This window comes from Crocodylus porosus, unplaced genomic scaffold, assembly GCF_001723895.1.
Source record: "Crocodylus porosus isolate Cpor-Errol unplaced genomic scaffold, CroPor_comp1, whole genome shotgun sequence".
NCBI lineage: Eukaryota > Metazoa > Chordata > Crocodylia > Crocodylidae > Crocodylus > Crocodylus porosus.
The window spans coordinates 123,988,563-124,003,989 of NW_017728931.1; the positions used below are offsets into that span (position 1 = coordinate 123,988,563).

Consider the following 15,427-nt stretch of genomic DNA (forward strand, 5'->3'; position numbering starts at 1 on the left):
ACCCGCAACAAACCCGTGCTGGCTATCCCTTAGGATGTTGGCATCAGCCAATCCATTAAGGATGGCCTCTTTAATAAACCCAGGATATTTATTGTCGCTTCCTTAAAGTGAAGGAAGCTTTTGCACATAACTTTGTAAAGTGAAGCACCTTTGCACATAATGGACCCCTGGCAGATGTTACAATTATTGCATGATTCATGGGTTGTAAGAGGCCATGTATTTATCACACCATAAAAATGGCTAACAAGCTACAAAGATTGTTATTTGATAAATGTACAACATTGGTGTAGCTGTTAATGTTAGGATTCAGAGAGAACTAGACAAATTGGAGGGTTGGACCAAAAAGAAATCACATGAGGTTCAACAAGGACACGTGCAAATCCTGGACTTAGGATGGAACAATCCCATGAGCCGGTACAGGCTGGGGGCTGACTGGCTAAGCAGCTATACAGAAAAAGACCTGGGGGTTACAGTGAACAATAAGCAGAGCCAACAGTGTGCCCTCGTTGCCAAGAAGGCTAACGGTATCCTGGACTGCAGTGGTAGGAGTCTTGCCAGAAGTTCAAGGGAAAGCACTGGTAAGGCCACATCTGGAGTACTGTGTCTACTTTTGGGCCCCCCACTTGAGAAAGGATGTAGACAAATAGGAGAGAGGGCAGCAAAATGGTTAGGAGGATGGGGCCCATGATTTATGAGCAGAGACTGAGGGAAGTGAGCTTATTTAGTCTGGAGAAGAGAAGGCAGAGAGGAAATTAGATAGCAGCTTTCAACTAACTGAAGGGTGGCTTCAAAGAGGATGAAGCTAGACTGTTCTCAGTGGTAGCAGATGACAGAACAAGGAGAAATGGTCCCAAGTTGCAACAAGGGAAGCTTAGGTTAGATATCAAGAGAAACTTTTTCACTAGGAAGATAGTAAAGCACTGGAACATGTCACCCAAAGAGGTTGTGGAATCTCCATCCTTAGAGATTTTTAAGACCTGGGTAGACAAACCTTGGCTGGGATGATGTAGCTGTGGATGATCCTGCTTTGAGCAGGGCAGGGGGTTGAACTACATGACCTCCTGAGGTCCACAGAGCCAGTCACTTCATCATAGAAGGCAATCAGGTTGGTCAGGCCTGACTTGTCCCTGGTGAATCAATTCTGACTGTTCCTAATCATCTTCTCCTCCAAGTGCTTAGAAATGGATTCCTCGAGGACATACTCCATGATTTTTCCAGGGACTGATGTGAGGCTGGCCAGTCTGTAGTTCCCTGGTTCCTCTTTTTTCTTTTCTTAAATATGGGCACTATATTTGCCCTTTTCCAGTCTTCCGGGATCTCTCCTGATCACCCTGATTTTCAAGGATGGTGACCAGTGACTCTGCAATGACATTGGCCACCTCTCTCAGGTGCATCCCATCCAGCCACATGAACTAGTATATGTCCAGCTTTTCTTAATAGTCCCTAACCTGTTCTTTTGCCATAGTTGGCTGCTTACCTCCTCCCCAAACTGTGCTGCCATGTTCAGTAATCTGGGAGCTGACCTTGCCTATGAAGACTGAGGTGAAAAAAGCATTGGTTACTCAGCTTTTTCTGCATTCTCTGTCACTAGGTTGCCTCCCTCATTTACTAAGAGACCCACACTTTCCCTGATCCTCCTCTTGTTACTGACATACTTGTAGAAACTCTTCACGTCCCTTGCTAGCTGCAACTCCAGTTGTGCTTTAGCCTTCCTGACTATCCTTCCATGCCCAAGCAACACTCTTAAACTCTTCCCAGTTGTTTGTCCAAGTTTCCACTTCTTATAAGCTTCCTTTTTGTGAAGTAGTTGACTGAAGAGTTTCCTACTAAGCCAAGCTGGTCTTCTGCCATACTTGGTAGTCTTCCTGAGCATCAGGATGGTTTGTACCTGCACTCTCAGTAAGGCTTCTTTAAAGTACAGCCACCTCTTCTGGACAGCTCTCCCCCTCAGTTTGGGTTCCCAGAGGATCCTGCCCATGCATTTCCTGAGTGAGTCAAAGTCTACTTTTCTGAAGTCCAGGGTCCTTACTTTGCTGCTCTATTGCTTACTCTTCCTTTGCTCAGGATCCTGAACTCAGTCATCTCGTGGTCACTGCTGCCCAGGTTGCCATCCACAGTGCCCCATGCAACATCCCTGCTGTCTTCTCCCACTACCAACAAACCCTCCTGCTGCCTTCATGCATTGCCCCAGGGGCAAGCCAACCTGTTCCCAGGTGGCCCCCAGGGCATAAGAGTCTGCTGAAGGCAGAAGTGATGAGGGGCCTGATCTTTTTTTTTCTGTGGAGTTTTGCCTGCCTCTCCCATGGCTGGGGGGCAAGCTGACAGCTGCATTCTTGCAATTAGCAATGTAGTTCAGTTTGCAACAATGCAAACTTATTTAAAACCTCCAAAACTCTTGCACATGTACAGTGTGATGCCATTAAGCCACACAAAGTGACATTTTCATCACATGTGCATGAGAATGGAGTCATGCGTACGAATGCCCATATTGTTCTAGTTCTGTTGTTACAGTTTTAAATGTAGGAAAAAGAAATTTGTATGGGATTATTTATCTCTGGCGAATCAGCATTTAGGGCCAGGTTCTATTCCACCTCTATGATGTCTAAATGGCACATGTGCAGCTTTTAGGTGTCTGCGTTATTAAAATGTAATTCTGTTCTACCCTGCACAGCAACCACAACTGCTAAGTCTCAATTCCTTATGTGCCCTTGTTTTGGTTTGGAAAGATTCCCCCAGTTTGGGGTACTGCACATGTTCAGAAACAATCCAGAATAGCCACATGGACATCTCAATGCACCTAAGCTCTGTCACAGTGCAATTCTAACTGGGAAGGTGCATAAACCAGTGATTCTCAACCAAGGTGGTGCAACACTGTGGTGTGCCTTAAGATGCCATGCAATCTTAGCACTCTTAGGTGTGCAAATATGATTCACAAAATGAACCAAACAAAGAATTATTTCTGAATTTTTGCAATAGAAACACTGGCATATTATTTTTCCAGAGTCAAACTATGACTGAAAACCAAGAGCTGACATTTTCCAAGGGGTGCCTAGAGCCTAAAAAGGTTGAGAACCACAGGCATAAACTGTGCAAGTAATGATTCTTAATGACCAGCTTCTCAATACTGTTTATACATTTTATACAATGACTGTACAATTCAAAACAGCATTAGGAGCAGGGGCAAGAAACAGTAAGGGGGGACCCTGTTCACTGTACTGCAGAAGCAGGTGGTCTCTTTCTTGCTCTCCTTTTGGCCACATGACTCTTGCATTCATTTCCATTCAGTGGGCTAGCTTCAATGGGTGATGGAGGATGCCCTGTATAGTATATAGCCTAATGGAGAGAGAAATTTCCTGGAAAGTGGGGAATGCTGTTGAGGTGAGCCTAAAACCTAATTTTCCCATTTCTTAGGCAAGTGCTTTAACTAGTAGGATATCAGACTAAAGGACTGAAAGGACACCATCACCATCACTGTCTATGTTACTGTGCACTGAAGTTAATGCTGTCAGATAGATGTCTTTCCTAAATCCCAACATGATGGAAGTTCCTTACTGAGAGACTAGGGCTAGGGACAGACATTCAAAAATGCTGAGCCTGAATTGATTCAATCTTTCAGGTTAGTCTAACTTGGCTAGGCTAAATCAGTTTGTAACCATGCAGACATCCCCTCTGGACTGAAGAAATTCAGGCACCTGCCTGCAGTGGCTCAGACTAGAAGCCAGGGGTAGGGGGAGGCTAGAACAGCCCTCCCTTCCCTTCCACAATGCTGAGTAGAGGGGGACATGGTCAGGCCGCAGTAGGACTCTCTGATTAGGTAGGGGTTCCCCCCCCACCCTTGGTAACAGAGCATTTATCAGCTTTGTTGTCAGCATTTAACTCCCCATCAGAAAACAAACTCCCTCTCATTAGTTCAAGCTCTTCTTAAACAACTTTTTTGCAAGGAAGGGAATACTCCAAGTGTTCATTAGCCATCTACCTGTTCATTAGCTCCAAAATGTTCTAAAGACACTGTCCTGTCTGCCTTACACAGACACCTCTCAGCATTAGCTAGCATAGCACATGCTGGCTAATGTCCATGCTGTGGGAGGGGGGAGGGAGGGATCCCTGCTTGAGCAGTGAGCAGCAAGGTGGGGTGGGGAGCAGGAGGAAGCCAGGCAGATGCTTTGTACCTGCAAGTCTCAGCTGGAGCTCCAGCAAGGGAGCAAAGGGGAGGGGGCAGCCCTGCTCTGGAGCAGAGAGCTCCGCCCGGACCAGAGAGCATGCCAGGATGCTGGGGGAGTCTGGTTTAACTTAAACCAGGAAGGGGTCAGGGACAGACATTGCATAAACTGATTTGATCCAAATCAAGTTAAGTCTGATATTACATTCAACCAGATTTACCTCAAACCGGTTTCAGCCATTTTCAAACTGGTTTATGTGCACTGAATGTCTGTTCTGTTACAGGTTTACACCAGTTTCTGATCACTTAAACTGGTTATGTGTAATGTCTGTCCCTAGTCTGAAAGAAGTATGTATGTTTCTTTGGAATCAGATTTTTCTTGCATGGCAGTCACATAAGGCTTTTCATCTCCAACGTGGGAAAGTTATGCATCTCTACAGGGTGAGAGAGGATCACTCTCCCAAGGCTAGATTCATACTTTTGGGGACCTATGATAGCCATGACTTAAGCATGATAGAGATTGAATGGGACCAGGGCCATAAAGTATAATTGTTGTTCTTAAAAAGGAAGTAGCTGATTAGTATATAAACATATTTGTTTTGTATTCACTTGCCGATGTTTTCTCTCTAGAGATATTCTTTTACTGTGATTCCAGTAATTGTAATTGCTTGGGTCAAAAGCATCTGACAGTTCTGAACTATTATATAGTATTTGATATATGCTTATACTTTATTTAAAATCCTGATTCCCATGGAGCAACATTTCTAAAAAACTTGTGAAAGTACTCTTGAATCAAGGCATCCAAAGAATATTAGTGGTAAATCTATGAGATATTATACCTTTGTGGAACAATTACAATTTTATAGCCTCTTAGCAATTTAGAATTTAACTTTTTTTTAACTTCACATTTTTAGACAGGGGGTGCAGTGATACTTTCTTTGATCATCTAACTGTTTAATAGTGTTAAATAAAAAGAATTCTAATGAAGAATGAGTAAGTATCAGCTCCCAGATTACTGCACCTGGCAGAACAGTTTGGGGAGGAGGTGAGCAGCTGGAAGTGGTGAAAGAACAAGTTAGGGACTATTTAGAAAAGCTGGATGTGTACAAGTCCACAGGGATAAATCTGATGCACACAAGGGTGCTGAGGGAGTTGGCCACTGTGACTGCAGAGCTGCTGACTATTATCTTTGAAAACTTGAGGTGATCAGGAAAGGTCCCAGATGATTGAGAAAGTGAACTACAGACTGGTCAGCCTCATCTTAGTCCCTGGAAAAATCTTGAAGCAGGTCCTCAAGGAATCCATTTCTAAGTACTTGGAGGAGAAGGTGATTAGGAACAATCAGCATGAACTCACCAAGGGTAAGTCATGCCTGACCAACCTGATTGCCTTCTATGATGAGATGACTGGCTCTGTGGATGCAGGGAAAGCAGTGAATGTGATATACCTTGACTTTAGCAAGGCTTTTGATATGATCTCCCATACCATTCTTGTAAGCAAGCTAAAGAAGTACAGGTTAGATGAATAGACGGTGAGGTAGATAGAAAACTACTCGGATCATTGGCTCAAAGGGTAGCCATGGATCAGTGGCTCTGTCTGGTTGGCAACAGGTATCAAGTGGAGTGTCTCAGGAGTTAGTCTTGGGGCCAGTTTTGTTCAATATCTTTATCAGTGGTACGGAAGATGGGATGGAGTGCACCCTCAGCAAGTTTGTGGATGACACCATGCTGGGGAGACTAGTAGATATTAGGGCTGTGCAAAGCTTTGGTCATTGATTCAATTCAGCGGAGATTTGGCCCGATTTGGCGGCTGAATCTCCAGATCTGAATTAAATCAGGAGACTGACTAGCCACAGTGCCAGTTTCCCCAGTTGCCTTTGGGCAGGCCACCCACCTGACTCACCTGTCACACCTTGTTGCTAATTAATTAGGATATTAATTAAGGTGGGAGTCTGCTCATTCTTGCCCCGATGCCAGGGGGTCCTATCTGCTGCTCCATTCCTCCCCTACACCACAGCCCAAGCCTCACAGATGGCATCCAGATGACACAGTGCTCCTGGCCTACAGCCAGACCAAGCTTAGGCCTTGTCAGGCCTCAGACACAGTCACATTCATACCGCCCTCCTCTCACTAGGGCCTTTCACATTCCACCCTCTCTCACAGGTCTCTTTCATGCGTCAACAACTTATACTGCCTTGCTCCCTCTTGGAGCCCCGTAGGCCATAGGCTTTAGCTATCTTATACCTTGGGTGGCAGACATACCATGTTTTGGGTCTTTCCCATGACCCTCTCTGGGGTAGTGGCCAGCCAATTACCCAACCGGGTAATCCAAGCTTCTCCTGGCCCCTCCCAGGGCAGCTCTGTACACTCAAACATACTGGGCTCCCAGCCCTCTGGTTCTTCCCCCCCACCAGGTTCCCTCCTCTCTGCTCCCTTTCTAGGCCCGCGTCTTATCGGGCGTTCTTAACCCACACTACAAGTGGTGCTCCGGGTCTCATGGGGACTCTCGCTCCCCGCTGGAACAGCAGGTCATTGTGCTCAACTATAGGTCTTACTTTTGACCCACACTCAGCCTCCCAGTGGTGGAGGGCTTACCAGGGTCAGGACTCACCCCTCTGTCTTGGACTGAGCCCTCTTACCTGGCCTCTGGCCCAAGCTACAGCCTCAGGCATCCAAAGACATACTTTGGCCTACTTCCGTCACCTGGGGCTGCCCCCTTCGCTGGAGCTCCTTATTGCCACCCCCTTCACTGGGGCCATGGGGCTTCCCTCTCCGGTGGGCTCAGGTGGCCATAGCCATGCCTGGCCCCAACTACCCTTCCTCGGGGTACTACACCCCACAAGGCTTGGGTGGCCGAAGCCGTGCCTGGTCCCCACTCTCACTCCAACAGTGTCCTGCCACAGACCCTTTAATCTCTTGAAATCAAATCTGAACCCTCCAAATCAATTCTGAGAGATTTTCTGATTTGGACATAGACACAGCTTTATATGTTTTTTCTATATATCTCAAGGTACCAGGGAGCTTGTGAACTCTGAGATGGTGGGGTGGATAGAATGTCCCATGGGAGCATGGGGGGGGATCCCCAGCATGCTTGGTGGTGGACCTGGAAGTGGACCAGAAGCTCTGCACTTCCAGGTCCACTGCAGAGCATGTGGGGGAGCGCCCCCTCCCTCCCCCCTGTGGCTCAGCAACCAGGGTTAGTCCCCCTGGGGCCAATTGTTGAGCCGGGGGGCGGAGGGGGCATGTTCCTGTGGGATGCTTCATCTGCCCCACCATCTCAGTGTTCATGAGCCATGCCTGGTACCTCGAGGTATGTAGAAAAAACTTTAAAAACTGTGTCTGTGGCCAAATTCCTGATTCCCTGATTCAGAATCGGATCTTCAGATTTGGATTTGGAGAAATTGAATTGGGACAGTGGTCCAAACCAGCAAATTGAATCATTGTCCCCTAAATTGGGCCAAATCCAAATCTGGCCCAAGGATTGAGGATTTAAGGATTGACTGGCTAAGTAGCAGCTCTGCAAAATGAGTTCTGGGGGTTAAAGTGAATAATAAGCTCAATATGAACCAACAATGTGCCATTGTTGTGAAGAAGAGTAAGAGCATACTGGGCTGCATTAGTAGAGTGTTGCCAGCAGATCCAGGGAAGTGATTATTCTCCTCTGTTCGGCATTGGTGAGGCCACATCTGGAGTACTGTCTGGTTTTGGGCCCCCCACTATAGAAAGGATGTGAAAAATTAGAGAGAGTCCACCATAGGGCAATGATAATGTGAGGGTGGGGGAGGCACGGGTTATGAGGAGAGGCAGAGGGATTTGGGCTTATTTAGTCTGGAGAAGAAAAGACTGAGATGGGATTTAATAACAGCCTTCAACTACCTGATGGGTGGTTCCAAAGAGAATGGAACTAGACTGTTCTCAGTGCTGGCAGATGACAGAACTAGGAGCAATGGTTTCAAGTTAGCTTAGATATTAGGAAAAACTCTCTCACTGGAACAGGTTACCCAGACAAGTGGTGGAATCTTCATACTTGGAGGTTTTTAAGACCTCGCTAGACAAAGCCTTGGCTGGGATGACATAGTTGTAGATGCTTCTGCTTTGAGCAGGGAGTTGGATGAGTTGACCTCCTGAAGTCCCTTCCAGCCCTAATTTTCTATGATTTTATGATTCTTTAATTCTATACTCAGTACTTATGTGCTTTCTTGAATGGTTCATAACAATTGACATGTTTACAAAGAATAAAAATAATTTAATAAGCATTATAATGTAACATTTATATAAAGAATTCCAAAAGAAAATAATTTTGGTCTATATTTTTACTTCCAACGCATTAAAAAAATTCTCTCTTTTTTTGCCAAGGGACTTGCACTGAAACACAAAATCTTCATTTAACATATTTGTTATTTTTTTTTTATTCAGGATGAATCAATGAGACTTATCTCAGAAGGGTGTTCAGCTCTCCTATATTTAAATTTGTCATACACTGATATTACCAACGGGACACTAAGAGTTTTGTCAAGGTAAAATGTTCTTTGCCAACATTTAGATCAGTTTATAGTCACAGTCATTTATACTGTATGCAGGTGTGAATTTTAGCTTCCCTACTGCAACAAACTTTGCATAAGACATATATAAGATATGCTCTGTTATCCAGCATCCCCTGGGAATGGGGGATGCTGGTTAATCAAATATTCCGGTTAATCAAATGTGCACCGTCTGGTACACTTCCTGGCATCAGTGTGCCAGGGGGACAGGGAGGGGGACCCCATGTAGGCTGCTTTTTCCCATGCAGGCTGCTTTGCCCTGGGCCATGGGCCATGGGCCGAAAAAGCGGCGAAGAAAAACTCAGTTCGCAGCGGCGAAATGGGAAGTCCCCCAGAATTGTATTTCCAGTTTTGCTTTTGCTGCATCGCTTGGATGGCGGTTAGCAGAGTTTTCTGACTAATAAAGTGCCGGTTAACACAGCTTTTACTGTATGTAGAAGTAGCTTGGAAGATTTTACAGGATTTCATTTGTTTTGTAAAAAATGAAAATATGCCTTGTATATTTTGCTTACCATTTTTTTGCTCTGATTCTCTTTCTAGTAAAATAAAATATTTAGACTTCATAGATCTTGTTATATTTACAGAAACTTTTGAAGGAGTTTGCTAGTCAGACAAAATTCCTTTGGCCATCCAAGTTGCTTATCATGGAACAACTGCAGATTGTCTTGCAAATTAGATATGTTTATGAAAATCACTTTTTGTAATACATTATTAGTTAAAAAGTAACAACTTCCTGGGATCTTAATCACAATAAGCATTATGTTTCTTCTGAAGGACAAAGAAAAAGAGCATACAGTGAATCTGCAACATTGATCTAAAACATTGACACCCCACCTTCTAGCCCCAAAGGCTAGATGAATGGCTTAGGGTCAGTCCAAAAGATGGATCCCACATGGGGTCAGTCCATGGATGTGACCTCACATGTTGGACCTAGCCACATGTTAGCTAAACTCCATGTGTATTGGGCTGAGTGTTGGCCTAACCCCACATGCCCACATCCAGCTGCACACTGGACCGATCCTATGTGCCTTGATCTAGCATGCAGGGCTGTCTTCGGGCTCATCAGTTTCTCTACAGGTCTGGAAAATTGGCAACAGGGGAGTGGCAATTAATGCTGCTACCACTCCTGTGCTGCCAAATTCTAGACTCTTGTGGATTCCTGTAGGTCAGATATGGCTTGTGGGCCAGCAGGTGAGCATCTTGGTCTAAAATATGAAACTAGGCTGTGTATTTTAGGAACTGATAATATTGCAAATAGTGTATCGAAAAATAAATTGTCAGTACACATCCTAAGCCAAATATGAATGTATTAGAAGCATTCAGCTCCTGAAACCCCCCCCCACTCATATCCCTCACATATCACATCAGCAGGGATCCTGTTTTTTGTTTAAAAATTCAAAATTCTCTAATTAACCCCCCCAAAATCCATGTTTTTCCCCCAATTAAAATGAAACACCATTATATACATAGGTATCAGTTGAACACAATGTTTTATTGCTATATTTACAATTTTAAAGCAGTTTGGAAGTCTACCAGTGCCTCAGTCATTATAATAAAAATAAATTCTAAATACCTATATATTTTGGCATTTGATTTTAGTTTTTTAGCATAGAAAATCAGAGCTTTCCCTGCCTTCGCTCACCAGGAAGAGGGTCCCATGCATCTGATCAGCCTCCTCCAGCTCTTCCAGCTATCCCCAGATCCAAATAGCCCCTTGCAGGCTGGATGCTGTGTCAAAGTGGGGCTCCCTGCCTAGCCATAGTGCTAGGTCCCCCACTTTCCTTTGGGCATGCCACCCACCTGACTCGCCTGCCACACCTTTTTCTTAATTAATTAATTACTTATCTTAATTAAGGTGGGAGGCTGCTCATTTTATGCCCCGAGTCCAGGGGCCACTATCTGTGGCTCCAGACCTCACCTACACTGCAAACCATGCCTCGCAGATGGCATGCAGATGTTTACAGTGCTTCCAGCCTGCAGCTGGAGCAAGCTTAGGCCACGCTGTCAAGCCTCAGTCACATGCACATTCATACCACCCACCTCTCACTCAGGTCTCTTACACTTTCTCATAGGGTTTCTTTCATCCATCACCAACTTATGCTGCCTTGCTCCCTCTTGAAGCAGGCACCTTAGGCCATAGGCTTAGCTAGTCCATCCCTTGGGTGGAAGATGTACCGTCTTTTGGGCCTCTCCCCCAACCCTCACCGGGGTAGTGGCCAGCCAATTACCTGACTGGGTCTAAGCATACTCCAGCCCCTTCCAGGGTAGCACTATGCATACACACACACACACACACACACACACACACACACACACACACACACAGAGCCCTCAGGCCTCTGGTTCTTCTCCTCCTTTACTGGGGCTCCCCATCTCCACCCCTCTCTGGGGTTCCACACCGCCCCATTCACTCAGGGCTACTCATCCCTACCCCCCTCACTCAGGGCCACGGGGCTTCTCTCCCTGGTGGGCTGAGGTGGGCGCAGCCATGCCTTGCCCGCATTCCCTCCTCAGCATCTTCCTTGGGGTCTTGTACCCCACAGGGCTTAGGTGGCCACAGCCATGCCTGGCTCCAGCTTTCCCTCTTGGGGCTTGCACCCTAACAGGGCTCAGGTGGCCGCAGCTGTGCCTGGCACCACACTCCCTTCTCAGGATCTTGCATCTCACAGGGCTCAGGCGGCTGTAGCCATGCCTGGCCCCAACTGCTTCCAGTGTTACCTAAACCCACCCAAGGGTGAGGGCTAGGGTTAAGGCACCCCTACCTGTCTTTCACTGGAGTGGTAACTGGCCTGGGGGTTCTTGCACCACCGAGAGCCCCACCAGCCCACCCATTCCCAGCAGGGTGAAGTTTTAGGTCATGCCCAGGACCAGGAGCCTCCAATCTATCCCCTACAGTTCCTGGCTTTACCTCCAGGATGCTATGGATCCTCACAGCCATGCAATGTTGCTATCTGCCAGCCAACAGGGAACTGAGGTGTTTATATAGGCAGCCAGGGATCTAAAATGGCTGCCTGAATCAAGCACCTGCTGGCTGCTTGGCTCTGGTCTTAAAGTGGCAGTCACCCACAGTGACCTGCCACCCATCTTCCCCCTTTAAGTGGTACCAGGGGAAGGTTTCCCCTGCTGCTTCTGCAAAACAGGCTCCCCTTTTAGCCTGTGAGAGCCCTCAAGTGGCGAGTACCTGCAAAGGTGCTCCGTCACGATGCTCCCACATTTTTCTCCTTTAAAGAAGAAAAGCCATAATTTAAGTCTATATTGTGTCAGGAGCAAAGCCATGATTTTCTACTTTAGGTTAGGAACAGAAATTACACATAAACTGGTATAAGTGATCGGAAAGCAGTTCAAGTCTATAACATAACAGAAGTTCAGTCCACGTAAACTGCTTTCCAAGTGGCTGAAACTGATTTAAGATAAACTGGATATAGAATCAGATATAGTATTAGACTTAACTGATTTAAATTAAACCAGTTTATTGAACTTCTGTCCTAGATCCCTCAAGGAGAAAATCCACATTTTTCCATGGCAAATGGAAAACCCGGATCCCTGCACATTAGTGATACATTTGAATGACTTAATGGTTTTGAATGTTCTGGAGGCAGTCATGTCCACTCAGCAGTGATATAGAAACTTGACATAGTAGTTTTAGAATGGAATGATGACCTATTCTTAAAAAATGTGGCCCTTATTTCCTCAACACAGTCAATAAGGAAGGACTTCCCTTGTGGCTGTCCACTTTAAAGTTGTTAATAACATCCTTTAAAAAGTGTATTAGGAGGGGTTTTTTGACTTGTGACTTGAATCTAGCAAAAAGCTACTTAAAAAGCATGCAAAATTCCACTGATCTCTTCAGCCAGTTCTGGGTCTAGTTTTTCTATAACAGTCATCTTGAGACATATGGAAATGATACTTTGAGGTGTGGCAAAATAAGAAATATGCAAATAGAAGAGTAGTGGGTAGACCTATCAACTAAGTCAAGTACTACTTGGAGGACTGCAAAAGAATGTGCCTGCCAAAGGGTTTCTTGAAAGATTAAATCACTAGAGGCAATAACTACACATTAACCAGTTAAAAAATATATTAAGGTTATAGGTAAATGGTCTTTCCTGTTGTGAATGATATGTATTCATCCACCAGGCTGGAGTTCACTTATAAAAAGAAGAAAAGAAACCAGAGATATTCTTGGAATAGGCCATCAGACATCACAGTTAACCTGTTTCTTTCCTCGGAGGCAGTTACATTCTATCTCTTTCTGGGCACTGACAGATATGCAGATTTACTGGTGTAAATCATGGCACTTTGCAGGAAGCACCATGAGTTTCAGCTGCCCCTGGGACCCAACAGACATTTGCCGTTGGGTCCCAGGGATTGGGAGTTGAGCTGGGCAGCCCCCAGAATGAGCTTGTTCCATTCCCTTCCCCACCTCTCATTCCAAAGACAGCGCAGGGAACAGCACTTGGCTGCATCAGCTGAGCCCTGCTCCCAGCCACACTGATAGACTGCCACCTGTTCAAGCATTTTTTAAGTGCCCTGCAGTTGTGCACTTCTGTCAGTGCATAGCTGTAGAGTGCTTTCAGTGGCTGATCATGTGACAAACTGTCACGTCTGTCAACACTCTGTGCTTTTCTCTCTGCTTTGCAGTTGCTCCACAGATTCTTGGAGCCTGTTTTCCTTCATAGAATCATAGAATAGTAGGGCTAGAAATGACCTCCAGAAGCCGCCTAGCTCAACACCCTGCCTGACACAGGATCATCCCTATCCTATCCCATACAAACCATAATCTAAACTCTGTATAAGACTATTGTGAACCCTGAAACACCATGGACCTAATATCCTAACCTGCCACAGATAAAGCAGGGGAACGATGGCAGCCAATATCCTGCTTCTATGAAATGATGTCAATATATACTGAAATGATCCTGGGTAGGACCATGTCCCCCACTACAGAGGAAGGTAAAAACTGTCACAGTCCATACCAATCCGACTATGGGGTAAAATTATTTCCTGGCTCCAAATAAAGTGATCAGTCTGACTGTGAGTGGAGGGACAAGACCCTTTAACCAGAAACCTCCAGCTTTGGTTCCAGCAGGAACATTGGCACACTCCAGTCAAAGTCCCCCAGCTTTGGCTGTAGCCAACATCCAGTGCCTCTTAGGAAGGTTTTAACACCCCCTCTATCCCCCCCCCGACACACCCTTGGTGGTTTGTATCTTACCTTTTGGGCTTGTGGATTTGCTCTGCACCAGAATGATGCCTTAGTTGTACCAGTCCAGTGTCAGCTTCTCTTTTGCCAATAGAAGCTTTCCATCTGCAGATTCCCACCTTGACCTACTGCATCAGTATTCTTTCTGTGAGAGAATACTGTGGTTTCTGCAAGTTGGCACATGTGTAGCCTTTTTTTTAGTTTTAGTTTCTTTGTGTTTAACTTTGGAATAGCTCTTTTAGAGTATCTGCCAGCCTTTATTAGTATGGTTATTTTAGTTTCCTGTTGCCACTAAAAAAAATCAGAGTCAGCTGCTTCTGTTGATTTGTGGGTAGGACCTACCCAGGAGTGAGTACTCCAGTTTGGTAGATTACTCAAAGTTAAAATACCAGAGTTTCAATAATAGTTTACTCCCTATTTGCTTACAAGATTTTTTTTCATAAATGCTACCTGAATGAAACATGGCATCCAACAGTCTTTTTCCGATGATGTATGGGCACAAAAGTTACCATATTTTTTCCTGAGATTAGCAGAGAACTACCACATTGTGAGGCTTTTGATGATAAACCTAATTGGGAAGTATTTGTAGGCATATTAAAAAAGGCAGTTCACAACAGATACTATATTGTTCTCTGAGACAAAGTAATGAATACAAAAGCTGTGAGAGACAGCAGTATATGTACTTTGAAATGCTTTACATACATCTTGCTGCTCCTTATAAAGTTTCATTATTGAATACCCATCCAAGGGAGCTGCAGTCTTGGTGAACTGAAAGCTGGTAGACCATTTCAGATGCTGGGTGGCAGGGCACTTGGGGTGCCTGCCACTTTAAGAGGTCAGGCAGCCTATGAAGCCACTGGCAGGTGGGGGCCAGGGCTAATTGGGAGTCATCTGACTCAGGAGGCAGGTTAGGCTTAACACAGGTATAAGCCCAGGCCCTGAGATAAGCCAGCAGTAACATGTTGGAGCCTGCTGCAAGAACACCACCTCAGCAGGATAGGTGCACCTCCAGAAGGTCAACATGGAGGGTTGGGAAGGAACATAAGGGGAGGAGGAGATTCCTATGGACCCAGAGAGAGGTCTGGAGCCCAGATTGAGGGGCTGAGAGTGTGGGACCAGTGAGGGTCCAGGAACCCCAGAAGAGGGACTAAGTGAAAGAGAACATCAAGGAGGATCCCATTTGTGAGGCATAGGGAATGGTGTAGGGGAAGAGTGGAGCCATGCAATAAGCCCATAAGGCAGGGACCACTGGCACCTGGTAGTCATTTGAGAGCAATTTGGGAAGCCCTGGGGTAGCCTGCCTCATATCAAAGTAAGACATCAAGGTGTAGTGAGTGGCTGAAGGGGTGATTGCTCTGAAAGAGAGGGCTGCAGGTGCCTTGCCACATGTTGTTCTTCCACTGCTTCATTACATAACAAAATTTCATTCTCTGTGGTATACAGTTAATATGAGTGAGTATGAATGAATATCCACTTGATAGTTTTTCTCCGATTAAGTTACAGTACCGTTTAGTAGCATACTTGAAGC

At 45.5% G+C, this 15,427-nt stretch overlaps 2 protein-coding genes across 5 annotated transcripts in view; one reads left to right on the top strand and one right to left on the bottom strand.

Moving 5' to 3' along the window:
- FBXL13 (F-box and leucine rich repeat protein 13) overlaps positions 1-15,427 on the top strand; it is a gene marked incomplete at its 5' end in the record, with an annotated part of 190,279 nt that overhangs the window by 101,036 nt on the left and 73,816 nt on the right. Inside the window, one exon of the mRNA XM_019543969.1 lies at positions 8,575-8,675. Coding sequence (XP_019399514.1) covers positions 8,575-8,675 — 101 coding nt within the window. The remainder of the gene's footprint in view (positions 1-8,574; positions 8,676-15,427) is intronic.
- Positions 1-15,427, bottom strand: part of LRRC17 (leucine rich repeat containing 17) — a 41,749-nt gene that overhangs the window by 24,296 nt on the left and 2,026 nt on the right. The window contains exon 1 of one of the 4 annotated variants that reach the window (XM_019543606.1): positions 6,798-6,802. The exons of the other annotated variants lie outside the window; for them this stretch is intronic. The gene's annotated coding sequence lies outside the window, so the exon portion shown is untranslated. Of the gene's footprint in view, positions 1-6,797; positions 6,803-15,427 lie in introns of those variants that run through there. 4 annotated transcript variants of the gene reach the window in all.